Raw genomic sequence first — 27,355 nt, 5'->3', positions numbered from 1 at the left:
GCTAAATTGTACGTGTCCCCTGGGGAGGTGTTTGAGGCCAAAAGCACTAAAAATGGACTTTCATCAAAATACAGTCCTAGGAAACTACCACGGCCTCAGTCTAATATGTTATCCCTCTTCTATAAATAACAGTTTGCCTCTTTACTAATCGTTCAACCTTTAATGGAAAAGTTCTGTGAAGTGTAAAACAAGTTATTTTGTTTCAAAAAGGAAACAATCATATTGCATCTAAAAAGTCTGGGGTTGTTTTGTTGCTGTTGTTTGTTTTTTAAACTTGCTATAAAATGTTGTAATTGAGTAGTAATTTTACATTACCTCTTGTAAGAGGCTAAACACCCAATGGAAAGGTGTTTGTGTGCCTGGTGCTGTCTCTGTGACTCCTCTATAAAGGTGAGATTGAGTTTAAAACCAGCAAGTACTGGAGGTGGGTGAGTTCTCAGAGCAGCACCCAGTGGTTCCCTTGCTGGGGCTGCTCAGGCTTGCTCCATATTACCTGGACTGATACGAATTTACTGGTTTTAACTCATTAACTCAGAATCATGGGGGTAATTTTATTTTATCAACCCCTGGAGACATATATTAACCACTATAATGCGTGACTTAAAAATAGGAAAATCTTTAAAAATCAGGCCTTTTTTTTAATTATTTTTATTTATTTATTTATTTATTTATTTATTCTGATCTGTGGCAGCGGCTGCTGCCCTGTGCTGCAGCTCGGGGAACAGGCGATCTGACCCCTGCTGGTGGCACCAGTGATGGCACAGGGCTCCCTCCCTTCCAGCGCCTGCAGAGCAGCAGATCTGCCTCCAGACCCGCTTGTTCCTAGTGGGGATGCCGCAAAGTGCAGCTCCAGCTGTAGCAGAAATCCCGGGCTAGCAAAAAGAGGAGCTGGTGGGTGTATAAATGCTGACTTAATGAACAGAAAAAGATCTGACACTATTTTGACACATGCCTCAAGTGATTCCGATTTACGCTCACACAGCTTTGATTTTTTTCCTTGTCTTTAGCTTAACTCTTTTCCTTTCCCTCTTATTGTTGCTGTGATCGTAATGTTTTTCCTACCCCCTGCTTACTCCCTCGCCTCCCGTTGTCTTTATCATCACCCTGATATTTAAATGCGATCTAACAGCCTTGCTGCATCGGTCCCAGGCTGCAGGAGAGCAGCGGGATGTGTGCCCCGAGCAAACACGCCCGCACCAAAAGAGCAGCTACCATCCAGCAGAGGGGCCTGGCACATCGGGCAGAAGGTGACTGCGAAGTAACCGTGCCGATAAGAGGGTAGGAGAGCTTCTGTGCTAGCACAAGCCTCGGCAGAAAGCACGTGTGTGCACGGATGTGTTCAGGTCCGACACAATTTGAGCTAAGTCTTGTCCTCTGCACATCGTCAGCTCCCACAGACCTCATGTACATCCAGACGCCTGCAGCTTCAGGTGCTCTGGGCAGGCATGATCTTAGTGCTAAAGGTCTGGCCATCAAAATAGCCTCTTATTGCTCCACAGGAGTGTAGCAACCGTGCCCAGGCAGAATTCCCACCGATGTCAAAGGTTTTATTTCCACCGAGAAATTACGAAGCGCTGCGGATTTTGGAATATTATCGACATTAAAACAACAGCCTGGGCTGTGCTTTCCTTACTGTTGTCACGTAAAACACTTAGGGGTGACTCTCAGTGTAAGGCTCTGTTCCTCTTTCGTTTTGTTCATTGGATGGCAGAGTTGCTGTCTGCTCTATTAATTTTGCCTGCTGTGCTCTGGCCTTTCACACAACACCGGGGAGAGAAAAGTCTTAGGGGGCGAGACAATGTAGTGAAAGCCCACAGGAGTTGTTAGAGGGACCCAGGGGAGGGAAGAGGTTCTGCAAGTTGTTTTTATTGTTTAAAACTAGTTTTCCTGCTGAATGCAAGTGTGTGTGACACTGCAGGGTCAGCAGCACGCGGCAGCTGAAGGGGAAGGAGGTTTTGGTGGGCCCATGTGGAAACCAGGTCTGAAATTCTGTGCTAATTCACTGTGGGCGAGTTGGTGAGCGATCAGCAAGCTGTTTCTTTCCCATTCAGGGCTGTCAGACCTTTTAACCACGGGGGTGAGGTTTGTGCTATCTCCCGCGGCTCCGCTGTGGGAACGCAGCCCGTTGTTTGGGCTCCGTTAATGCTTCTGCCACGGTCAGGCCGCGAGCTGCTCCTCAGGGAATAACACTGATGATAATTAGGCTTTCAGTCCCCGATCCTGAGCCAACTGCAGAAGTGTAAATATTGTTACTGCTGTTTTACAGGTGAGGGGAGGACGGGTGGGAAGAAACGTGATCTGCCCGGAGTTCAGCGCTGCGAACTGATGGAGCGACCTCAGAGAGGCTGCAGAAAAAGACAGCGCTCACCATCGCTGCTCTGGGAGACAGTGGGGGACCCCAAAACACCACCCACTTGCAGAACAACACCATCCTGGATTCACGTGTAAGCTGTCACATTGCTGGGGCACAAGGGGATGCGGTTTGTTCAGGGCTGGGTGCACCTGGAGCCGGGGCTGGTGGAGCTCTCATGCTGCTGGTGCAGGTGTTGGAGCCAGTGCCCACCACGTTTCTCCCCTTCCTAGCGTCTCTCCATGGCCTGGGTCCGTGCTTGGCCCTCTCTGCTGGTTGCACGAAGACTATAAAGTGGTATGTGTCGTTTGGCATGTCTCTGCCTGTTGTGGCTCCTCGGGAAAGCTGAGCACTGTGAGCCTACTGCCTTCCAGATGCAACGTCTACCATCCCCACTCCTCCCGTCGAGCCAGCGCTGTCCCTGGTGGGAGTGTTTGCTACATCAAAGCCCCGGTTTGTACTGCAAGCGGATGATTTCTCTGGTATATTTACACTTGTAAGGGAAGATTTTTTTTTTCCCCCTTGTAAATATCACGGCACTTCTGTTGCTTCTGTGCTGGCCCATCTGTGCACCATTTTCACTTGCACTGACTCATGTTCACAGAGTAGTAAGAGCCGTCGCTAAGTGTTTTAATTTCTGCTTTAGAGTGGGCCCATTTTGCTTTTCAAGTTAGTTCCTAGGTGGCTAAGTGATGGTTTTCCTTTTTTTCTTAATGACATCTCTGGGCTCTATTGGCATCTATTTTGATAATTTGCAAGGTTTTGTTCAGATTTTCCAAGACTTCCACTCCTGTGTTTCTGGAGTTTGTTGTCAGCAGTGAGACGTTTTTTCTGTGTGACAAGAAGTCACTGTGCACATGCCCTCTCTGAAAGGCTGCAGCAAAGTCTTTAGTCTGTCATAACACTGCAAGTTCAGATGTTCCCCAAGAATAGGTGAAGGTTGCTTGCGCAGATGGCATTCAGGCCTTTTGAGCTGTGTTGTGCTCTTCTTTAATGAATGATCATAAACTCGTTTTATCCACCTCTACCTCTTTGGCTAACCACAGTAGTCAGCAGCTGTTTTGTGAGCTGCTCTTGAATATTTTGCCATCGCTGCTCCGAGTGCACCCGGGGTTGTCTTCATTGTGCATGGTTCCTACCTTGCTCTGGAAGCAGGCTAATCACAAGCCCTTTTTCCTAGCTGCTTCCCTGGCGTTAAAGGAGATGGAGCATCTGTATCCTCACTTCACAGGGGGAGGTGAGGCACAGAGAGTCTGTGAGCTATGTACCCTTTTGGATACCTCGTGTTCCAGAGGCTGTGGCAGGATGTTTGACGCCACAGTTCAACGCTCAGCTCTCGGTGACTTCAGCACTTAGCAGCTTTCCGTGTGAGACCCTTGCACAGGAAGGGTTCAGGAGAAGCAAATGTGCATTAGTGAAAGCCTTGGGCTAAGTGGCCCATACATCACAGAGCAGTGCCAGGAAGGGATCGAGAGAGTTCAGTTAAGCACAGGATTTGTATACCTTAATTAAGAGACGTCCCTCCCTCTTTAGATTCTCTCTGAGTGTGGCTATTACCATCTCATTCCTCTGACCTCCTAGCATGCCTTGCCCTCTCTACACTAAAGTCCAACCATCTCTCTTTTTTTCTTTTTTTTTTTTTTTTTTCTCCTCTCTCTTCACTGGTTATATGTACTGAGAGCTCAGCTTAAACCATCTTCTAGCTCTCTTCTGGCCAGCTGCTGCAGAGGCCCTGCTGCTGAAGGGAACACTTGCAGTGAGATCCCTCCTGCAGCCACAGGAGCATCCCCAGGCCCTGCCAGGTGCCCCATGTGTTGTCTCACCAGTGCCTGGCACAGAGGAGCATGGAGCTTGCTCAGCACTGAGGACAGCCAAAGTAGCTGCTGGATCTCTGCTGCGCATGTGTAAAATAGCAAATACATGTATCTATATCTATCTGTCTGTCTGCAGATATTTATGAGAGTGAGGCTGAAAACAGCCAAATTCTGATATATATATATATATATATATTTCTTTTTTCCTCCCTAGGAATATGGAAGGACATGCATTTCACAGCAGCCAAGGCTGCCAGTGCTTCACAGTGCTGTTTTAGAAGTATGGAGTGTGGGAAGATATCAGTAAATGACAAAAAGATCCTTTTAACAGGGGCAAAAGAGAATCTTTTCCCTCAAACACATTCTTGGGAAAGACTCAAGCCATTTCAGCTGAAATGAAAAAGTTTAGCCTGAGGGCAAACCCAGCTGAAGAAATTTTCAGCCTAAACAATTAATTATAGATGAAGTTATGAGCAACCAAAACCAGAGTTATACAATAGTCAGCTGTAATTATAGTGGTGCTTTTAACTCTGCCTATAGCAGAGGCATGTATGTCAATGTAAATTCTTGGGCTGGTCTCGGGAAGAGCCTTGTGGAGCTGTTTATGAACCCCAGCTTTCTGATCTGAGGGGATGGGAGCAAGCATTTGGCATCAGAAATAGTCGGCTTTTGAAAGATGAATTAACTGGTGACTTTCAAAGCTGTGTCTTGTCTGTACTCAGCATTTACCTAGGGTCACTTTAACCATGATATGTTTCTGCTCTACATGGGAGGAAGGGCGTAATGAAGAGGGAGCCTCCTATGACGGAGAACAGCTCAGTCATGAGAAAGCTGGGTTGGCAGAGATTAACGGGGCAGCATCCTGTCTGCAACACCACCATTTGAGCAAGCCTTTCCCAGGAAACTGGTAAGTAACCTCCTGATGGAGGAGGCTGTCTGTTGTAAAAGCAGTCCCTTGCTTGACAAGGAGAACACACGGAGACTGGAAATATGACCTGAACAAACAGTTCCTGATGGGGACCTTCATGCCTTGCGCAGTCATGGGATTTTAGAAGCTTGCACGTGGGGGAATATTCTCGCCTGTGTTGGCTGCGGAGTTGAGCTGCATGTGAGTTCTCTCAGCAGTAGAGGTACTGCTGACAAACAGTCATCTTTGGTGATGAAAGGAGTGCAGGTGAGAGGAAATTTCGTGGGAGGAGATCCTGCTCTGAATTTCTTGTGGAAACCGTAATTATGTGAATCAGTGTAGAGAGGTATGAGGGTTTCCAGTACAAGCTATAAAAAAAAAAAATGCTTAGGGAAGCAACCTACGGATGAGACTGCTCATTCAGATCTTATCTTACTCATGTGGGAGCGTGGAAATCTTTGCGTTCCACCTTATCTCTTCTCCCCCGGGAGATCAGTGTTGAGAAAGCTTGACCTCTCACTTACCATTTCAAATCAAACCTAGTGTAATAGTGGCTTTGGCTGTGCAATGCCTCAATAACTTAATGAAATAATCTCGTTCCCTGCCATTGTAGGTCGAAATGTAACTTGCCAAAATACCACTTAAGTGACACCTGGAGGTGAGCTGGAACAGCGTACAGTTATGTCAGAAATACCCTCCCTTCCTCCCGGCTTTCCCTGCAGGTACAGCGCTTAGCATGCTTCAGGTAATGGAAGTTTGTGCCTCTGCCTTGGAGCAGCTCTTGTTTTCTATACAGAGGATCCCTGTTTCTCTGCTCACTCCTGGGCTTTTGCAGTCCCCCACAGATTCAAGTGAAGTTTAAATCAATGTTGGTTCAAAGGAATCGGCGCGAGGAGATCCCAGATCTGGAGTGGACGTTCTCCAACAGAAGCAGAGCCTCGGTGCCAGTACAGGAGTGTGCGCACAAAGAGCTCTCAGCCAGAGCAGGCCCAGAATCTGTTTTGCTTTCTCACACTTGGAGCTGGTATATTTTAAAGGATATCAAGCGGCAAATGTGGCAAAGGGGAAAAATTGCTACAGACTGTATCTGGCAGAAAACCAGCAAAGATAAAATACCATACGTTCTGTGCAATGAGCTCCTACATAAATGATTCATTCACTGGAATACAGCTGGGGTCAAACACCTTCTATTTGAATAGCCAAAAGTTATGCAAATATTTTATGTGGATTTTTCTCAAGAAAAGAAAGGAAAAAAGGACAATATATCCTATTCCAGTTTAAAAATAAAATAAAAGCTGTTTATCTATGTAACTTTTAAAAATCAAAATCCCACAAGAACAGTGTCACTGTGCTATACACATATATTCAGCAGCTTAATAGATGGAAAATGACAAGATATGCCCTAGAGATGCAAACTCTGAAAAGATTGCTTGTTTTCCTCTGTATTGCCAGCCAAGTCTGTTCTACAAATTGCGTGTAGTGGAGATCACACTATTTCAAAATATCAAATTGCTAATTAAAGAAACTACTCAACGAAACTTTCCAGTAGAACAATATATGCAGTGGGATAATAGTAGTCACTATTTCTTTAATGAGTTTCTTTCCTAACCAGAATTTCTTGCAATACATTCAGTGCAGCCATTCAGTTAGATTATTATGAATCACATGTGTATTATTTCTGATTTGGCATTAACATAAAAACTTCTGATGAACCATAGTATTACAAAAACAGGTTTAGTGTATAGAATGGCAATATCATTCCTGCAGATAAAAGCTTGGAAATGAAGGTCCTTATACAGCAATACAATTTAATGTTTTAGTTTCTGGGTCTAATTTGCAAAGGTGCTGAGAAATTATAGGTCCAACCAAAGCCAAGAAGACCAGAGTGTCTCTGGATGGACAGGTATGTTGATCTGCAGCATGAGTGTTGCTCTGTGGTACAGTATTGCATTCTGCAGGATCTGAATCAGCAAAAGATAATGGCAGGGGAGAAATCTTTCTTAGTGTGTGTTGTCATAATATGGTTGGTTGAGTTGGAGATTTTCTTAAAATACAAATATTTTGCTAGAGCAAAGTAATTTAGCAATGCCATCCAAAGGACAGTGTGCAGAAGCCCTTGTGAAATGATACAGGTAGACCAAGTCAAGAAAAAAAGTAGTTTAGTTGTGTAGCAGAGTGAAGAACAGAGAACCCAAGAAATTTCAATTCTCTTCATCCCAGTTCTGGGAGAAGATGGTGGCAAAAATATTCCCTTTAGGGTCTGAATAGAAGTTGACATAATGAGATGAATTTCCAAAAATATTCCAAAAAGCCAGACAGCCTTTTTCAATAGCTTGTTGAAGGTAACTAAGTGCTTCGTTTGGTGTTCTTGAAAATCCTTCATTCCTGCTCAAGAGATACTAGAGAATCTCTTTCATTTTCTCTGGTGAACAAGAACAATTTCTTGACGTTAGGTTTTGTATTCCCAAATAGCCATTCTTCTTATTCCCCTGAAGTAAAGAATGCAAGCAACCATCTAAAGCAAAGAGTGCAAGAGCTTCCTAATCATAAAGGTAAGGCACTTCCTCCTTATATGTCTGGATTGGTTACTGGGCGTTAGATAAGTAGCCTTTAATGAGTCCTTGATTTGAATCATATTATCTCACTGCACAGTTAGCCAAAGACCTCGAGAATGATTATTCTTCAGCTGCCATAAAAATCTCTCCTATAGCCTCTGGTGCTCTGAATGACGTAGTCTTTTTTGTCATTAGATGTGATGATAATAGCTCTGTTTTGATAAACGCTTTGAATGGTCCTTCCATAGCTGGTGCTTGCCCATGGTACTGGTTACCACAACTCTTCTGCATTGCCTTGATGTGATTGACTACCATTCCTTTTCAAATAAGAACTGAAACAAGCCCTATGGGAAGAAATTACTTGGAGGACAGCAGCTTGGCTTGGTCATTATCTGAAGACTGTGAAGACAAAGCCTTCCAAGTAAGGGATCAGCACTTCACTGTGCTGTGTTTTATACTAACTCCTCATAGAAGTATTAGAGAAATTAAATATGAGAGTTAATGTTTTTTTCCACCCATTTTGGCCAGTAGAACTGGCCCAGGGTACTGTTTTCTCTGTGTTGGCTGCAGATAGACTAGTCTGATAGGGAATTAATTTGTTGCTAAACATCAGTAGGACAGTACTGTGGTCAGGCTACATGTGCCATTGTTTTCTTGGCATCTAAGTGTCACTTGGATGTCTGCCATGAGTGTTAGTGACCTGGTGAGCTATTTCTAAATATGACCTATGGCAAATGACTGAGGTCAGGGAATATGGATCAGCTTCATTCCCATGTGTCCAAAGCACCCTGTCAAATACTGAGAAAAATATTGGAGAGTCTAACAGGTCAGACTTCACTCATCACGTCCAGACTCGGCCCTTTTCTCTCTCATGTCTACCTCCCTCTAACAAGCAAGCCAAAATCTCAGTCAGTGATCACCACCTCCAAGATGTGGGAAGATGTCAACACAGGGCCCATTTACCAGGCAAAAAAAAATAGTGGATATTTTAAGAAGCAAACAGATATCCAGGATGGGACTCCTTCATTCCGGAAAGAAAGGTGGGGAGGGTCAAACGCTGGTGGGTTTGTCTGCCCCATCAGAGCTGTCTTAGGGCAGCTTCGCTCCTCTCTATCTGCAAGGCATCGTGTCGGATCTGAGTTACTGGTCTGAGAATTGGCTGACACCTGATGGAGGAAAGCATAGCGAGAAGGGAAAGGTTCATGCAGGGCAGTGAATGACCTGAGAGGCCCCCATCTTCCCAGGGACCCCTCTCTTTCCCTTTATCTGACAATGGGTGTCACCTCACCCCTTCAGATGCTTTCCCTCTCCTGTGCCTTTCGGAGCTTTATTCTCTGCATCTCACTGGATTTATTCTCCTCCTTATCTAATTTTAATTAAAGAACCTTTCTCCCTTCCCCTCCCCCACCCAAACATAATCAACTGAAGAAAAATGAGCTGGTAAGTCATTGTTTTTACCACTTTGGCAGCAAACGAATGTTATGTCTGGCACGCTCGGCACCAAGTCAGAAAATGAATCAGCAGCTGTTGTGACAGAAGCTTTTTCCTGAATGGGGAAACAGAGACAAAAAGAAAACAGGCCACAGAGAGGTTTCTGTGAGGGACACTGCCAGCAAAGCATCCATGAATTAACGTGTTCGCACTTCAGTGGGGAAGGCGAAGCTGCCTGGGCCCACGCTGGCCACTTCTCCTCTCGCCTTCTGACATGGCGGTGGGGCAGGAGCTGCCATTTTGTGACTGGCCTGGGCCAGGGCCCACCACAGGCTGGGCAGCGCTGTGCCCACATGGCGACACGGCTGCTGCTCTGCCACCAGTGTGAGGAGTCCCTGCAAGGGTCTAAAATGCATTGAATCACTGCTGAACCCATTAAAGAATGACCATCCTTTTGTTTATACAGGCCTGTGGGCCAAAGCACAGTTCTTGGTCCCAGGACTGCACTGTGGTGTAATGCACTTTGTGCCCGTCTGTGGGAAAAGGGTGAATTATTTCTTCAGACTCAGACCCATATTTGGTTGTTTTAAGTGGTAGTCTTGCATATGTTATATAGCACATGGTGTGAGCCACAAGGTCCTGGAAGAAAGCGTGGTTTCTAGTATCTCTCAGATCATCCTCAGTCTTTTCTTTATCTAACAGTTACCTTCTCCTGAGGGCTTCATTTACTTGGTGACCTTTGCCACCTGCTACTTCTTTTACACCAAACATTTGAACAGACTCTAAAAACGTTTTTGATTAATATTAAGGCCTTGTTAATGTATTGCAAATGTATTTCTACAACATCAGTGAAGTTTTATTTACTAAATAAATAATACTGGGTGAGCTAGTATGCAGAATAGACCTAGAGGCACTACTGCAGATGCAAGGCCCAGCAGAATAGGGCTATAAAACCACACAATATGTGAAGCTGGAGCTCCAGTATGTTTGTCTGAGACTGAGCACCAGTCTTGGTGTCTTCTTGAAAAGGACTGCTTCTGCTAGTATATTTTTAAAGGGAATAACAAACCATTGAGCCAGCTGAGCCGGTCATGAGCAACCTGAATAGCTTCAGTAAAAAGTCCAAAGGGACAGTGTGTGGTATGAGTTAGGGCAGAGGTTGTCCTGAGTTCCTGGAGGCGAGTATCACAATATTTATAGCTCCCCTCGTGCCACGTGGACAAGCAGTGTGTTTGTCCTTTTCCTTCACCTATAAATTCCCTTCCCACGTCTGCAAAACAGAGTATGCTTTAATGCCTGCCCTCTCACACACTACCAGTGATGTAGGTTGGAGCAGGGTTTTCTTCTCTGGCATGGTTGAAAGGACTCCCTCTACCCATTTTTCTCTTGCACAGTGGTGTTCACAGTCTGGTCCATGGCTTCATGGTGCCAGAAACTGGGTTTAATCAGGTTTTATATAGGATGGGTTGTTCAATGATGGGAGAGAGAACAATAATTACTGGAAGTCGAAAGCTAGGGGTCAGGTCTGTTTGATGCTTTGTGTATTGACCGAGGAGGTTTTCAGTGAAGCTGTGTACTCTGTGTTTCCCTTTCAGCTCCCTTCACTCCAGTGCCAGCTCCCTCATTCTCATCCAGTAAATGTTTTGTCTGCGCTGTAAAAACCTGCGGTCCTGTGGAAATGCTGCACATAAAGGGCTTACAACCACACATGGCTACCCAGCTGGAGAAGGAGAATGTGGCACTGATAGCCCATCCTGCTGCAGTCACAGAAAGGTGTTTGACAGAGGTTTGTTATTCATTGACCAAAGTACTGATGTGACAAATAATGGGGGGCTGAGAGCTTCAAACATACAAGTCCCCAGAGTCCTAAATTAACTGGGTTATAGAGGAAAGAACTTGTAGAAGATAGAGTGCTCTAATAGATATATGGTTACTTTTTCTTCAACTTTTTTTTTTTTATGAGTTCTGTGGGTGCTGGACAGGAATCTGTTAGGTATCATTTTCTAGGAACCCTGCTTTTATTACCTTATATCATTTATTTTCTCATAATGTTTGAGATTCTGCAAAGCCTTCCCATCATGTGTAGATGCAGTGGTGCTCCTTGCTTGTGGGGCAGCAGCTCAAGGATTCCCAGCCCTGCTGGAGAAGGGACAGGACCAAGCAACAGCTGTTACCCCACAGCTTCATCAGCTCCTGAGTAGCTTCATTCAGCACTGCTGAAGTCAATGGGAGAGGGGCCAGTGTCTTCAAAGCAACTTCACTTGAATCATTCCTGAGCAGACTTTAAGTTAATTGATCCTATTTGCAAATGTGAAAAGGAGGAAATAACATGAAACTGGCAGGCATGCCACTCCTGTTGAGGTGGCATATAGAAGAAGCCCTTTCAAAACAGCCCTCGAGTATTTAAAGAGTATTGTGCCTGATTCTTAAGTCATGCATGCAGCTTGCTTTGTATGCTTTAATGAAGTTGCTCCTGATTTGCTCTGGGCTGTGATTACGTGGGAGGAAGATGAAACTTATTGATTCTCTGAAGATTTAAAACCCAAGCTGGGGGAGGGCAAGGTGCAGTGAATTTTCAGCACTGACCGGCCATCTGTGCAAGCACCAGCTATTTCCTAACCAACAGGTCGAGTCCACATCCCTCAAATACATTCTGCCGAGCCTGTCTGCTGTTGCTGACAACACTGGGTCCTCTCACAGCAGCACCCGTAGCCACAGCTCTGCCATTTTAAAGACTTTCGGGATTAGGCCAGGGCTCCTGCACAGCTGCGATGTCTTGCCCCTATTTTACATCCACTGAAAGATTTTTGAATGGACTTCAGAAGCCATTAGGAACCCAAATGTCGACTTGCACTTGCAAAATGTCTCTGGTTAATGTTTTCCTACTGACGCTCTGCTTTGCTCCCCGCCTGCCAGAGTTTCCTGTGACCTATTTGAAATATCACTCTCCTAAGTGAAAATGTGCCTCTCTTTTTCAAACTTGCAAAACTCACAAAAATAAATAGCCTAATTTGGCCAGTTAATAGCCCTCTCCTGGGGCTCCTCTCAGCAACTAAGAGGCCTTTTAAATACAACATTTGTGACTGCGTCATTAAAGCTCTGCATGATCCAAGCAGACTAAACCGAAAAGAAAGAAATGCCTTATTTGATCTAAGATTTTTTTTTTAAAATAGTGACACTAGAGACCCATTTATTTTTAATTACACAATTGCTTTATTAAAAGCCTAAATCCTGCAGTCCCTAGTCATTGCTCAGGCAAAGCTGCTATCATTGAAGGAAGGACCTGTAGGAGTCAATCCTAAAAATAGGGCAGCTGACAAAGTCTGCCTTTCAGAAGGGTTTGCTTTAGTTTTGAAGGGTTTCCCGAGTCAAAGAGAACTTGCCTCTGCTTTGCTTTTCAGCTCTGTGGAAATTTGAAAGCTGAACATAGGAAAGCAGTCACTCCAGAAAGCAAAACCAACGGCAGTTTTCCTTTCAGATTGAGTGCGCTGCCCTTTCCACCCTTAGACACTACCCTGCACATAGCTACGTTTAGTATTTACTTACACAGTGAGGTATGCACGAGGGTTAGCTCTGGCTCTGTCCAAACATATCTCTGAGCCTGAGCCAGCTCTACCCAGGTGGGGCCTGTGCAGAGAGATCTGGGGCTGTCCCTCACACCCGCCATGGGATGAATTCCACCGTGCCTAAACGAGCCCTGTGGAGCCTTCAAGCTCTCGGACAGACTGCCAGCCCCCAAACACTTCCCCTGTGCTGCCAAACACAGCGCCTCTTGCAAATCCTCCCTGGGATGGGGTCTGTTCTGCTTGTACGGTTACTGGCGCTGCTGAAGCAGGCGAGTCCACCAGGTCCTGCAGCACTCCTCTGGCTCACCCAGGGTAAACAAACGCAGCTGCTAGGAGACTGGGACAGGGTGAGACTGATCCCTTCCTGCACTTGTACCCGGGCTGGGCTGCCTACATGCATTTCTGTCTTTGGACTCCACGCGAAGGGCAGATCTCAGTGCTAAGTCAAGATGGTGATGCTAGCGATAGGAAAGGGAGCAGACTAGCCAGCCATACACACTGGATTATGTTCCTGGGCTAAACTCCAGACCCTCAATTTTATTATCTAATTACCCGACCGAACTCATTCATCTTTATTTTTCAGTCTTACTCTGAGACCTGTGTTTAAACGTGGCTCTGCTATGTGAAGCACTGCCCAGACAGTCTTTGCTTGGAAGAATTCATGGTTTCTCAGCTCAGATTGTGTTTTTTTAGTGTAAAGGATGCATGGCAGAAATCCCAGTCCCGGTCAGTGGCAGAGGTCTGCATTAGGCTGTGCTGAGGGCCTGAGGTTGCTGTACCAGGAGGAACAAGAGAAATAAAATAAAATAAAATAAAATAAAATAAAATAAAATAAAATAAAATAAAATAAAATAAAATAAAATAAACCTTTTTTATATCAAAAAATATCAAGGTTTAATATCAAGGTTGTGTAGCTAGACTTAGTCTTTGTCACCACTGTGACAAAGCATTGTTAGATGGCATGCAGGGTGGCTCACTGTGGTGTGTCTCACTGAGATATATATTTATATGACCAAGCACGAATGCCAAGTGTTGAAAAAATAAAAATAGGGGGCTGGGGGGAAAAAATCCCCAAGAAGGCATCAGGAATTTATCTCTGCAACCTCGAGCCCATGTGGGCACCAACACTGGTGTCCCCTCCTTTTGCTTTTCAGGTCAAAGCGGGACCTTGGCCCTGCCCCACTGACCTTGTGTGCCCATGGCTGGACACTGCTCCTAGCCACATGTGCCAGGGAAGCTGCGGCGTGCAGAACACGAGGCTGCTGGCCTGAAGCCCTCTGCACCATATGTTACTGCCATGCAATCCATGCAACGCACTGGGACAGAGGCTCCTCCATTAGCATAACTCTGCCCCCTGGGAGGGGCTTAGCTTATAAATATGCTGCTTTTGCTGTGCTCCCTGTCCTTATTTCCTAAGGGAATGCAGATACGGGCAGGTTCAGTGGGTGTCCAGAGCAGGTAAATGGTTAAAAGGGGCTGAAGTAGAAAACTTTCCTCCAGATCCAGCAGCAGTCGTGTTTGCTCTCCAGCTTGCAGGGGCTGGGAGGGGGGGAACGGAAGGGAGAGATGGCAGATGCTGCAGAGCGTGAGGCTGCTGGCTCGCCAGCTTGCTTTCGTTTTAGAGAGAGAGGAGACATGGGGGAGAAGCCCTCGTGCAGCCTTCCTCCCTTGGAGGCCTTTTGCAGAAGGCGCCCTTCTGGTGCTGCTTTCCCAGCCCCAGCATGCAGCCTGCTGGAGCTGAGAGGCTCCGTCCCGTAGGAGGCTGGGGTGGAAACACAGATGCTTTGCAGAGTTCAGCCTGCCCGCCGGGTGACCAACTGCTCCAACTTCTCAGCAGGCAGCACAGCCAGGATGAGCACGCGGGCAGGAGCAGCGAGGGAGGTGGCGCGTGGCGTGCAGGGCAAGGAGCCCGAAAGCAAGAGCTGCTCAGCAGGGCAGCGAAGTTGTTTTGCAAGACAGGTAGGTGACAGGGATGGTGCTCCATCTTGGCCTGCTCCTGTGGAGGAAATGCTCTGCAGAGATGTGGTGGCACTTGCAGCGGGGCAGGGATCCTCATTCCTTGCTGAGTAACCTGTGGAAGGAGCCTCCTGGAGCGCAGCACGTGGAAACCCCCGGACACAGCGCAGAAGGGGAAATGGAGACCGGTCTGGTCAGAAGGAGGGGATGAGCTGCAGGAAAAGCTGCTACATCTGGTGCTGGAGGGGCTGAACTCTGCGTGTGTCTGGTACAACCTGTCAGGCTCCCAGAAGCAAGATGTGCACTCAGAGGCTTCGCTCAGGGATGCTTTCGTGCACAGCCACAATTCGGTTAATTTTGCTCCTCTGGTGGCAGCGTTACTTCTCCCTGCCTCGTCTCTCCTGCTCGCTGTTGTCTAGGCTTTCTCCAAGCAGAGACCAGCTGACTTTATCTTCCCAGGTGTTTCTCCTGATCTCTCCCATTCTAGCTTTTATCCCTGACCACAAGCAGCACTTGGAACAATTAACACCTTGTGCTCCTCACATCTCATGGTTTACAAGACAGGTGGTTACTAGGGCAACAGCTGCACTTTTTTCTTGCCGCGTATTGACTAAAAATCAACATTTTATATTAAAGGTAAAGAAAAATAATATTCTCTGTAGCCACAGTGAGTTACAACACCATCTCTCCTGTAATCAAGATATTGCTGAATTATGGTGCTATAAACAAACACTTCTGATATAACCACAAACACTGTGGGACATGTAACACATTGGCAGTATATTTCAAGTGACAAACTCATTTATTGTGGGGAGCGGAGAGAGAAAAACACCTTTCCAGAAGTTGCTGCAAGGAATTACAGCAAAGAATGGCCGGAGCTTAAGGATGCAGAAGCAAAGTAATTCTGTCAAGCTGACTGGAACGAAGCGCCGTGTGAAGGAGATCTGAGCAGCACCAGGAGCTGAGAAGGAGAGGACGTAGGACTTGATTACTCTCTCCCTCCCACTGGCATAAATCAGGATTGGTTCCATAGCGCTTAATAGAATTAGCATGCTGTAAAACTGGTGTAACGAAGGTGTACCCAGGAGGTTTGGGAAGGGAGCCCGCAGCTATCCCAAAGTGTTAGTAGGCTGGTGTGGAGGCTTCCTTGCCTGCAGGTGGGACTTGAGTAACAATCATGAATCGTTAAGGCGTGTTGCTAGCTGAGTGACCGAACTGCTCAGGAGCTCTGGGTGTGAAACTGGCTTGTGCCAGATGCCACGGAGGCAGAGGAGAGGCTGGGAGCTGCTTGCTAAAGAGCTTTTCTCTCTTGCTGTGTTCCAGGTGGCTGTGGGGTCTCTTTGGTCAGCAGGATTGGAAGAGAGCCATCGTCTGCTTCCTCGATGGTCTGCCAGCCCCTGTGTTTGGTGAGTTTCACGTTGTGGGACTTCTTTGCCCAAGGAGTGTTATTTTGTATGCTGTTTTATTATGCCATGACGTGCCGGTCTGTCTTGGTTGTGATCTGCTGCCCAGCTTTTAAATACATGTGAGCTGTCAATAGTGACTCTTGGCTGTGAACAGGACCACGGATGGAGAGGGGGAAGCAAGATGGGCTGGGCAGCTGCTCAGTTACTCCCTACTCACATACAAAAAGACCCCTGTGGCATGCAGCCCTAATGGGAGAAGGGAGGGAGGGATATTGTCTCCCTCCATCCCCTTAGCAAACCTGCCACAGGAAATGATCAGGTGTAGAATCATCTCTGTGCACGCAGGAATTTAATAATGATTGAGCACTTGTGATCAGGAAATACCTGTGCTTGAAGTTCATTTGGTGTGCATTTGTAAATAACACGTGGAGTATGAATAGGCATGCGAAGTTTGCATGGGATTTTTCAGGGCTGTCTGTCTTCAGCAAGGGACCTTGAATTAAAAAAGCAAACCCATCTGACATGGAAGGTGACCCAGCTGACTTTGTGGGCAAGGTTAAGGTGCTGTTGCTTCTGAGAAGCTTGGTTTCTAACCACACAGTTGTAGGAGTATTGGGGTTCCCTGCCTTTAGACTTAAGTGAGTTTGCAGTTGAGGAGAGTAAAGCTCGAAGCAGTCCCTGTAGGATTTGCAAATGAGCACACAAATGCGTTGAATAGGAGCTGTTCAGCTAAAGGACTTCTGATGGTTTTGACAACAGAGCTCAAAAGTTCCTTGAATAATAGGTTTGTGATTTCTGGCAGTCTGTAAGTGCTGAACTTCTTTAGATTTTAAGGCAAATAGATACATCTTAACAAAGACCACCTTGTGTCAGCTATCCTTAAAATTATAGCACATAGATTAAAATGAATCGTGTGTACTTGTCCCTCCTGGGACACCAGGGAAGGGAAAAGCATTATCAGAATTCTTTAAACTCATCTTAACAGTATTGAACCAATTATTTTGTTAAATCTGGGTTTGTTTTCTGCCTCTCAATGAGAACATTTGAAGTCTATCATCTCCACCATTTACGAGTTACCAGTATGCAAGTGTAAAATTTCCAATTGGAACATATGGTATCAGAGGGAACAGGGGGGAAATATCTGATTACTCGCACTCCCCAAACTCCAAATCTATTGCATTTAGTATTTTGCTCACAGTTCCTGCAGGGGGAAATAAAAGAAATCATCTCTGAGCTGAGACCAAGCACTGAACATTTCACCCTGAGTAGGAATCTGTTTGAGAAACTTAGAAGCAGCCGAAAGGGGAATAGAATAGAAACTGCATTTCAGTTCCTTCACTGTGGTTGCAACGACTGGCAGAGCTCACCAACATCCCTGCTAGCAAAAAACAACCTCTGAACCTTTGTCTTGAAGTGCTGGCACTTGATTTGGGGTGTCCCTGAAGGCTGTGGAAGCCTTCTCCTGTTCGAGGAGGGACTATCAGTGGCCGCGCTGACAGAAGAGACAACTTCACCTGTGTTAACTTGCATGGTTTGTGATCAGCTGTGCCATTTGTGCAGGGGCCTGCTGCAGATACAGAGCGGCCTGGTGCAGCTGTGTGCTGTGCCTGGGGAAGGAGAATATGCTGGCAGCTGATAGAGAGCTGAGTGGTGGTGTCAAAGGAGCCCTTGCTGGGGTGCTGGTGGGCCCATGGCATGGGCTGACCTCCTTTCTCTGCCTAAAAGCAGGGGATCACTGGGTGCAACGTGGCTGGGCCTTCACAGCTCTCTGCTGGGTGACACCCAACTGCTTTGGAGACCCCAGGACCAGAGTGCTGTTTGCTGCCCTGAGGTTTTACACAGGGCTAGATTTCAGGTTTCTGTCTGCCCAAGGACAGAGCAAAGAGGTGCTGCTGAGGTGTGGTGCTGCTGTACTACAGCCCTGCCACCAGCCAGGGCACTGGGGTGGAGCAAGGGTCCGGTTGTTCAACCCCGTGGTGACAAAACTGCTTGAAGCTGTTTACACCCTTACAGACAATGATAATGCAGCTCTTCTTCCTGAGAGGGGGAGCAAGTATCCCTCTCCTTTGCTCCCCTGCCTAGCAGAGGCTGCTGACCGATGCTGCACGATGCAAGATGCGCTTCTCCCTCTCCATCCTGGCAGCATAAGGAGGGACTAAGCCTGTAACCTTGGGAATTGATGTGACCTGCTCACAAAAGAGAAGGCTTTCGCTCCAGAGCCCGGGTGGTTGTGTAGTGCCACGTGTACAACCAAATTTAGCCTTCCTGCCATTCAGACAGAAAGCAGCATGTTTTGGAGCAACTTCCCTGGGAGGGGGAGGAACAGATGTTGGAACCAGAAGCGTATGTGACAGTTGGGAGAGACAGCATGGAAACGCACAGTTGAAAGGAGAAGTCTGATGGGAGTGTGATGACAGCAGCAGGACTCCAGTGACAAGGAGTGGGAAGGAGAACAAGCGGAGAGGAGTGTTACTTCGAAAGCCGAGCAAAGTGCACAAGAAGATGTGTCAGGAAAGCGTCAGGGAAAGGAAGGGAGGAAATGTGAGAGTAGAGACAGGCTTTGGGATCTGTCTGCAAGCATGTGTGACCTGTTGCCTGACAAACAGAGCAAGGAAAAGCTTTTATTCCTCTGCCTTCTTCCACTGGGCTAGCTCTGCTCGCAGCCAAGCTGTGGCCGGCTAGCACTGGTGGAGTCTTCAGGTGTCCTGGTAGCACCTGGGAGAGGTGAAGCTGCCTGGGCTTCCACCAGAGCTCTGGGCTCCTGGGGTAACACGTGCTAGGCACTACAGGAAGGATGCTGGCTTGCCCAGGCCTTTCTTCAGCCTGCTGTCTTTGCAGGGTAGCACAGCAGCCACGTGCCTTGGGATGCTGAAAACAAGGAGGGAGCGGTGCCATCCTCGGAACAGGCTTCCCCTCTGCACTGCATTCGTCGTAAGGGCAGGATGCGTGAGGAGAGGCAGAGAAGAAGTGAGCGTGTGTGCCTCCTGCAGCAGGGAGGGACTCTCCAGCAGCGCCGTACCCTGGTGATATAAATCACCTCTCTGCAGTGTCCGGTTTTACCTTAGTTCAGCAGATGTGCAAGGCACACTGGGAGCGTGCCGCTGGAGTGTAAAGCCCCTGATCTTACAGAGACTGCAAGAGCAGGGGGAGGGGGTGCTGCAACTTCTCCCGCAGATGGATTTACGAGTAATTTTTTTCCTGCAGACCCCTGCCTGCACGTGGCTTCACCCTCCCTTCCGCCCAGTGTGGCCTGGGAGGTGCAAACTGGCCGGTTTTGCTTTGTGCCTTCCTTTGGGGAGGGGGAGATTTCGGAGAGGATGGCAGATAGACACCAGCCGTGGCTGGCTCCGCAGGGAGCTGGGATGTATCCCTAAATGTTGCATGGCTGGTGGCTCCCTCCCCCTCCATGCATGTCTTGTAGGGAAATCCCAACAAATTAGGGGGCAGGCATGGCAGTAGGACTGTGCAAGGGAAAAGGCTGTACGAGCTGGCAGCGCTGACATTTCCCATGTCTGCATCCCTTCCGATGAGGGAGCTGATGGGGAGAAACAAGAGGGGAAAGCCAGGGAGAGTCTTCCCTCCTTGTTAGGACGCGTACTGGTGGCTGGAATGATTCATCCCACGCACGCAATTGTGTTCAGCTGTGTGCTCATTGTGCCAGCCATCATGTGAGGGCCGGAGTGGGCTGCGACAAAGCCTGGGGGTGCTCCAGGCTCCCCGCTGCTCTGGGGGCTGTTAGTCCTGCTGGTTTTCCCCGTGGGGAAGGGAGGCAGAAGCTAGCTTCTCCCCTGACCTGCTGCTTGCAGGAGCAGCTCCAGATGGAAGCAGGGGTGCTGGGACCTCCTGCAGGTGCTAAACGAGGGGAAAACACAAGCTCTTTGGGGTCTGAGGCACGCTGGTTCTCTCCCAGCTGGTGTTTAGGGACTCCTCAACTCGCCTCCAGCCCCTTGTCACTAAGCCAGTCCTTGCTGGCTGCTCTGCAGCAGGGCAGCATGTCCCGAGGGAGACGACCACCTCCCCCAGGGACAGCCAGTAAGTTCCCCTCGGCTGCTCCCACCATCTGCTTACTGCTCCTGGGCAACCACGAGGGCCAGGGGCTCTGCCAAGTGGGGTCCCGGCTGGCCAGGCTCCTCGCAGGGTGAGGCAGCCCATCCAGCAGCCAAAGGGCTCTCGGCCAAGATGCTGCAGCAGCATGAGGGTGGTTGAAGAAACAGCTCGGTGAAGGTGTGTTTATGTGGAAACCTGAAGGATCTACCTGTGCTTCCTCATCAGGAGCAGAGAGATGTTGCAGGCTTGTGGCGAGGAGGGTCTAGGTGATGTAGAGGTGATGTAAAGGCAATGCAGGGCTCTCTGCTCTCTGGTGCCTGCACTGATGGGCTCAGCTGCAGCTCCTGTCTCAGACCTGGTCTGGGGCAGGGCCGTGGGTGGTTCTCATTGATCACTGCTTCCAAAGCCTCCCACATGGGCAGTGAGTTGGGGACAGCGTGGTCTGTGCTGAGGCAACGGTGTGGGGTCTGGCTGTGAGGGGCAGAAGGGGACCTGCAGGCCCCCGGTGTGGTTTCAGTGAGGATGAGCACGGAGGAGCAGGCACCTTGGGCATTTTCACCCAGCACTGACAAACATCGCAGCAGCGGTGCCCTGCGTCCCCAGACATTTTGCTCTCTGTAGCAGAATTGCACCTTGCTGACTAACTTGCACCAAATCTTGGCCTTTGACCTTGGTACGAGTCAGGAGCAGACCCAGGGGGTCTTTTCTAAAGTTACTCATGCAGCTGCTGAAATTAAAATCTCACGAGCAAGGACCTGTCTTCCCTGCAGTCTCGATTCAGAATAACAGAGTGGCCTTTAGTCTCCAGAGATAGTTTTAAAAAACCTTCTCAAGGTCTGCGCTCCTCATGAAAAAGATAATTCATACAGTACTTGCCACATCTGACAGAGTTGGCAGCCTTTGTTCAATACAGTAACAGCGCTGCGCGCCGAATTAATCAGGGATTCAGCTCCATGCAGCCTCGTACCTGGGAAACAGGGCATCGCTAAACCCTGCGAAGGTGTGGGAGCGGCGGTGGGAACACAGGCTGCCTGTGATTTCTGTGTCAGCCATACCAGCCCGGGCTTGCTCAGAAGGTTTCCTTAGGACCAGCGGCGTGAGTTGCTCCTGCTGTCGCTGCAGTTGCGCTCGCAGAGCAGTATATCACCCGGCATTTTATGCTTGCCTAGGAAAGGGAGCCCGAATCCCCTTCCTGCACGGAGAGCTGGCAGACCGGGGGCCAAGGCACAACCCTTGGCATTTTTTATTTACTGTAGACCTCTTAAATGAAGGCTGTGAGCTTTTTTTTTTTTTTTTTTTTTCGCTTGCCTCGTTACGGCATGGAACCAATCACTATAAATTTAAATGGCGAGCTGGTGGGAGCACACTTACCTTTTATATAATAATTGTGAGAGTGGCACTGCCGAACTGCTATTAGGATTATTCAGACCTTCTCAGATTTCAGTGCAAAACATTAGGCTGCCAGAGGTACTGTAAGGGTGTGATTATTCTAAGAGGGTAAGTAGTAGTGAGCTGCATTGGCCAGAATTACTACAACAGACAAGTAGTGCTTAGTAGCTGGGAGTAGGGGAAGCTGAGAGGTATAATCTGCTGGTCAGAAATACAGCAGGCTGCATGTAGAGTCCAGCCTGATTTCTATCTGGATCCGCACCGACTTGATGACTTGGTTCTCAAATTATCACCAGGGATCATCTGAATCGTTGGCTGCGCATGGGTGTTAACCCCGGGCCCAGCACTCCTCCTGGGAGCTGAAAACATGGAAACAATAACGCAGCAAAAACGTCACGCTGGTGCTTGAGCCAACGTGGTTACGCTGCTTCGTGGCACTGGAGGATCATGCTCTGAATTTGATGGGGTCTAGTGGTGAAGACCTGCCCCAGGTCTGGCTGTGCTGGCGGAGGAGACCTTCTGTGAGCAGTGCTGAAAAGGGACGTGGTGCTGGGGAGGATCTTGCCAAGTGTGCCCAGCTACCCTGCTGTGGGCATCGTCCTCTTTCCGTATCACCTCAGAAAGGACAAGGCATTGGCAACTTGTTCTAGGAGGCAGGGAGAAAAGAGCAGCGCTGGATGCACGCTCCTAGGCTGTCTTGATTTTCTCCTGTGATTGAGATTTTGATTTTGCATCCCATATGATTTTCCTGTTATAACACACGCCTCTTGGCTGTCACTATAACAATGCCTTTTCTTGGCAGGGAAGGCAAATCTGAAAGGAAGCTGTTGAGCACTCTTCTGTGTGAGTTCCTCAGACGATGGTTGTGTTTCTCCCCCTCGTTCCACCCGTTTTCAAATAATTTTCATGCTGGGAATAAATCTGAGCGCATAACAATAATGTTCAGCATATGATAACCAAGACAATTGTATATATACAAGCAGCCACATGGAAAACAAATGAGCTGATGGAAAAAAGTGCAAGATGAACCAGAGACACAGTTACCATTTTCACAGTAAGACCAAATAACTTTGCCATTTCCATGTAACTACCCTTTCTTTTTCCCCCCCCAGGAAAATAGGATTTTGAAATACATTTTTAGTTACTAATTTATTTATTTTTCTCAGCAATTTATGTGATGGTGGGAAAAACCTCTCTCCCATCAGCCAGTATGCTATGGGCCAACTACACCTAAGGAACACAAAGCTGAATTCTTCCCTGAATTTCATCTATGAAGTTCTGCTGAATTCAGTGGCGTTTTGTAGCTGGAGCTCAGGATTTTGACACTAGTGTATGAGTTAAAGAACAGAGAGGTCTAAACTATTTGTATATTTTTAAATGCCAAATACACCGGGCTGCTGCTGCTATCTTGAAAATGTGCTGTCTCTAATGATACAGGAAAGGACGTTTGGCAGGTTCTTGATTTTTTTTTAAAAAATCTTTTCAGTGTGTTTGTCTTTCTTTTTATGATTGAAGCCATTTTTCTTTGAAAGGCATCTACTTTTAGTCAGGGAAAAGAACAAAGTGGAGACATTTGGGGAGAATTTTAACAAACACCTTTATCTTAGGATGAGAAGTTGTAATAATAAATTAAAAAAATGTTAATCGACTTCAGTGGAATCTGTGTTGGGCATACAATACATACCCCTGGTCTCAATAGAAAATGCCTTTTAAACCCAAAGTGGCTTAACAATCCTGAAAGAAAATTGAAATAGTTGCAAATTGGGGGCGAAAGTACACCAAGAATCATCTTAAAGGAAAGTGAATATACATACCTGGGTCTTTACAAGGATTTGTGCATACCCAAACAGTACCCTTTTAGAAAGGCTTTCCCTGTTATTTCCTCATTGTAATGTTCCTACACTCCTGCGCAAAACAGGAATTAAATATGTTAACAAAGCAGATGTTCAACAACTGTGAAGCAATGAGAATGCTTCAGGAGTACTCGGCAGAAATTGCTACCCTTTATTATTATTTTTTCCCCCAAATAAACTGTTCCTTCCACATCATCGGGGTACATTTACACGCCTGGTGGTAGCAACGAAAGTTACATTGTCATAGTCTTCAACTCTATGTGTTGAGGGGAAATGCAGGCTTTTCAGTAATGTAAATATACACGTGGAAGTCCCAGCTGTACATTGCAACACTCCCCTTCCTCTCCTTCATTGCTTCAGCATCCTTCTTTACTCTTCCCCACTGGCCCTACGTGTAGTACCTCTGTGGCACAGCGGAAGGATTTAGCCTCATCTGCTTCGGTTCGTGCTCTAGTGCCTTAGCCCAAATCCGTCCTCATGGCTGGGCACTGCTCGGGAGGGACCTGGAGCTTTGATCCTTCATAAAGTCTTCCACCCTGCCCCAGTAGCTTGGGCACTGCTAGCAGTTTGGCCTGTGCCAGCACGGATATCCATGAAGGGGATTTACCCAGTTATAGCCGTGGGATTTGTGGTCCATCTCTGTCTTCAGGACTCGAGGCAGCAACTTCCAAGGTAGCTCGGTGTGTCTGCAGGAGCTGCTGTCATGCCTTGATTACAGTGTAGCTGCAGACGAAGTGCAGTTATTGAAAATATTCTTCCTTCTTGATAGTTTAATTGGTAGCATTTAGTTAATTGTGTGTATTCTCTCGTAGCAGAATTAAATCTAGAATTATGCAACCGATCGTTTTTTCAGAAGCGCGGAGTCACTCCAGGCTGCCGTCACGGGAGAGCCCACCTGAATCACCCCACAACTTCCAGTTGTGTGAGCTGCTGTTTGCTGTCTGTTGCTATGGTGAAATGATAGCGCCAAACTGATACCAAAAAGGAAGCAATATTTTCTGAACAGATTTATGAGAAAGGAAGAAGCAGGTAGGGGACAAAGAGGTTACGGGCAGGGGAAAACAAAATAGCTGAAGGGACTTGGAGAGGCTTCCAAAGCCAGTGTTTGGCTGTTTGTCATTCCCTTTAGCTGAAGGTCCACCCTTTAGAGAATCGGCTTGTGCAGTGTCACCCTGGTGGGTTATTTTTATAAGCGATTGCATGTTGTCCTAAACTGTAAATATTTGTTAATTTATTTGCATTTTTTCCTTGCTTTTAGTGAGGATACATGCATATGGCAAAGTGTTCATTTCATAGCTTCGCAGTCAGTTTTAGAAAGCAGCACTGTGCTTGTCACAGGGCAAGAAAACTGCTTTGGTCTCCTCCTTTGCAGGACTGGTGCTGTTTGTGTCCTTCCCGATGATTTTTTAACCCCTCACAAAGCTCTGTTGTGCTGGCAGTGCATTTCCCACCGGGCTGGAATCACCCCGTGGCCTCCGGTTCTCTTGCACCTAGACCTTCAGCCTACTTACGGTGCCAGTGGGAACAGCTGGTGAGTGCAAGGCAGTCCAGCAGCTGATCGATCCAGGAGCCTGACCAGGGTGGGAAGAGGCAGACAGAGCTCTTGGTTCACAGCTCGCGTGGAGAGAGCTCGTTCCTCCTCCTGCCCAGCCAAGAGCGTGGTACGTCACTCCTGATCTCAGCAGTGACACAGGCATCTGGAGACGGGCAGCCTGGCTGTAGCTGTTACAAACAATTGATGGCTCTGGCCAGCCTCAAAGCTGCATTCAGAAATGTGTTGGGAGATAGTGGAGCACCAAGATGATGCCTCTTGCAGAACAGTCTCCTCTTTCTTTCATTCGAGCGTTCGTGGGTTTAATGTGTCATCTGGTCTGCGTGCAGCGTGCTGACCCTGTCCTGTTTTGAAGAGCGGGTGGTGGTGGGACGGCCAAAGAGAAAAGGACAGGCTCTCGTGTCCAGATGTCGCTTGGGGGAGCGGGTGAGGGGTGGGGGCAGTCATGGGTTTGGAAACAGCCATTTGATGGTCTGAAACCAGCTCTGACAACAACAACACTTCAATGCAGGGAAATAAGTATGCGGTGGCAGCTTTCTTGTCCCAGCGCCAAGCCTTCTGATTGCTTCTGTTATCATCAATTCAGTGCTGTCCCAACCAAGCCTTGGCCATATGATCACCGGCCTCTTTCTAACGTGGGGTCGTGTCTCCCTTTATATCTGGTCCTTTGCTGGCCTGTTGTTGGGTTGGAATTGCACTGCATTCCTAATGGAGTTCCTTGGTCTGCTGTCACAGCGTGATTGCAAGAACTTGTGTTGCATTGAATGTGGTCTTGATTGCTTGCCAATTAAAGTGCAGGGAGAACACTCACAGTCTTCTTTAAATTTACATCTAGACTTGATCTCCTCTGAAGGCTATGGGAAACTTGTAGAGATTCTTTCTAGTTGTCCCCTCTTCCTACCTTTAGTATTTGGCTTGGTGGGGTAAGTAGATATATTTTTTTCAATATCTTTAATATTTTTTTGTGTGTGGAAGCAGAAACCCCCTTCTGAAGATGGATTTCGCTCATTGCTTATACCCCAGGTCCCTTGGGGTTACATGGTTTTGGGTAGGACCTCTTTAAAACGAAGTTACACAGAAGCAGATGGTCCTGTGGTAGCTGAGCACGGGGGGAGACGCCTGAAGAAAGTGTGCTGCGGCAGGAGGGATGTGTTAGATGGGGGAGCAGAGACGAGCTGGGCGTGTAGGGATGCAGCATGCAGGGGCCGTGCAATTTCCAGGGATCTGGTCGCGTGGGAGGTGCGACGCTGCGGTGGCAAATCTCTTGGAGCAGGTGTGCAGGGGCAAACTGCCTGCTTGCCACCCCCTGGGCAGCCTGGCAGTTTGTGCTGGGAGGGAGCCAGGTCTGAGGTGTGAAGGGAAGCAAAAAAAAAGGGAGGGGGAGAAGGGAGAGAAAGAGGAAGAAAGAGCCGAGAGGAGAAGGGACAATGTGAGAGGAAGGGAGGGTGGTGGGGAGGCCACCTGCGAAGGTAACGGTGAGTTTCTGTTTGTTTTGCCAGTGTTTGTACCGCAAGGAGGTTTTGAACTGCTGCCTAATATGACTGTCAATTATTTTAACTTGTATTTCTCACCTCAGTCCCCATGAAGTGCATTTGACAATAATTAATTTTGTGTGTGCAACTGGGAATGTATCCTACTCCTGCAGAGGTGTCAGCTTAATGGGATATGGCTACACGGGATAACAGGCTGTGCCTCCACGTTAGGGGATTCGGAGGGGTGGAGGGGGGTCATCTGTTCATCTGGACTAATATTTTAATTGTCGGAGCATGAGGTTTCCCGTCGTTGAACTAGGATCAAATTAACCTCTGTCTCTCTGAACTCGCATGCTGGCAAGCTCCCTTAAACACCACTGCTAATTTTATTTTCTATTTTCAGCACGTATTTAAGATAACTCTTTTTGTTTAATAGGTTAGAGAGGAAATATTCTCACTGGCTGAGATCCCAGTGAGCAATTACAAATATTTTACTGTAGTTACAGAACTTGGAATTCAGCCGCAGGCCGTGGGCATCAGAAAATCCACGCGCGGAAATCCCACGTGTTGTAAGAATGGGAGAGCTTCACGTGGACTGCAGGGATCCCGCCTCGTTTTTACTGAAGTCAGACTCTTGTTTTAAAAATAATAAGAATAAAAAAAGTTGTTACAGTTCTAAATCAAACCTCTGCTTTCAACTCTACCAGTTAGAGAAGGGTTAATTGAGCCTCTTCATCTCTGTTGCATGTTAACACAGAAGGTCAGTGGTGGGAGAAGCTAGGTCCAAACTGAAGGCTTTTGAAATAGCTCCCTAACTAGCCTAATGAATATGCTGCTGAGATGAACAGGTCATTTAACACTTTTCTTGTCGCTATTGTCCATCCAGCCTTAAACGTTAACTCTGTGGCTCTGATAGGCCGGTTTTGCTTAAAAAGGTTTCCTGGCTTTGTTAGGCTCCTAGGAGGGATTTCCCCCCGCCCTCACTCCTGATTGCTGGCAGAACCCTACGGATGTGTTTATATCAGCCTTTTCGGTCGGGTCAAGTCTTCGCTGCAGA

General features: G+C 47.5%; 1 protein-coding gene across 2 annotated transcripts in view; it reads left to right on the top strand.

Moving 5' to 3' along the window:
* The window catches only part of LOC119717883 (uncharacterized), a 32,834-nt gene that overhangs the window by 3,873 nt on the left and 1,606 nt on the right, over positions 1 to 27,355 (top strand). Inside the window, exons 2-9 of one of the 2 annotated variants that reach the window (XM_072042821.1) lie at positions 2,267 to 2,444; positions 2,584 to 2,832; positions 4,379 to 5,071; positions 5,685 to 5,816; positions 5,907 to 6,974; positions 7,544 to 7,623; positions 10,653 to 10,843; positions 15,903 to 15,985. In XM_072042821.1, coding sequence (XP_071898922.1) covers positions 6,967 to 6,974; positions 7,544 to 7,623; positions 10,653 to 10,843; positions 15,903 to 15,985 — 362 coding nt within the window. In that variant the 5' untranslated portion in view covers positions 2,267 to 2,444; positions 2,584 to 2,832; positions 4,379 to 5,071; positions 5,685 to 5,816; positions 5,907 to 6,966. Of the gene's footprint in view, positions 1 to 2,266; positions 2,445 to 2,583; positions 2,833 to 4,378; positions 5,072 to 5,684; positions 5,817 to 5,906; positions 6,975 to 7,543; positions 7,624 to 10,652; positions 10,844 to 13,975; positions 14,082 to 14,457; positions 14,583 to 15,902; positions 15,986 to 27,355 lie in introns of those variants that run through there. The other variant, XR_011811634.1, reaches the window with a different exon arrangement.

This window comes from Anas platyrhynchos, chromosome 10 (assembly GCF_047663525.1).
Source record: "Anas platyrhynchos isolate ZD024472 breed Pekin duck chromosome 10, IASCAAS_PekinDuck_T2T, whole genome shotgun sequence".
Taxonomy (NCBI): Eukaryota; Metazoa; Chordata; class Aves; order Anseriformes; family Anatidae; genus Anas; species Anas platyrhynchos.
The sequence above is the reverse complement of the archived record's forward strand: the minus strand, read 5'-3'. Positions and strand labels throughout refer to the sequence as shown.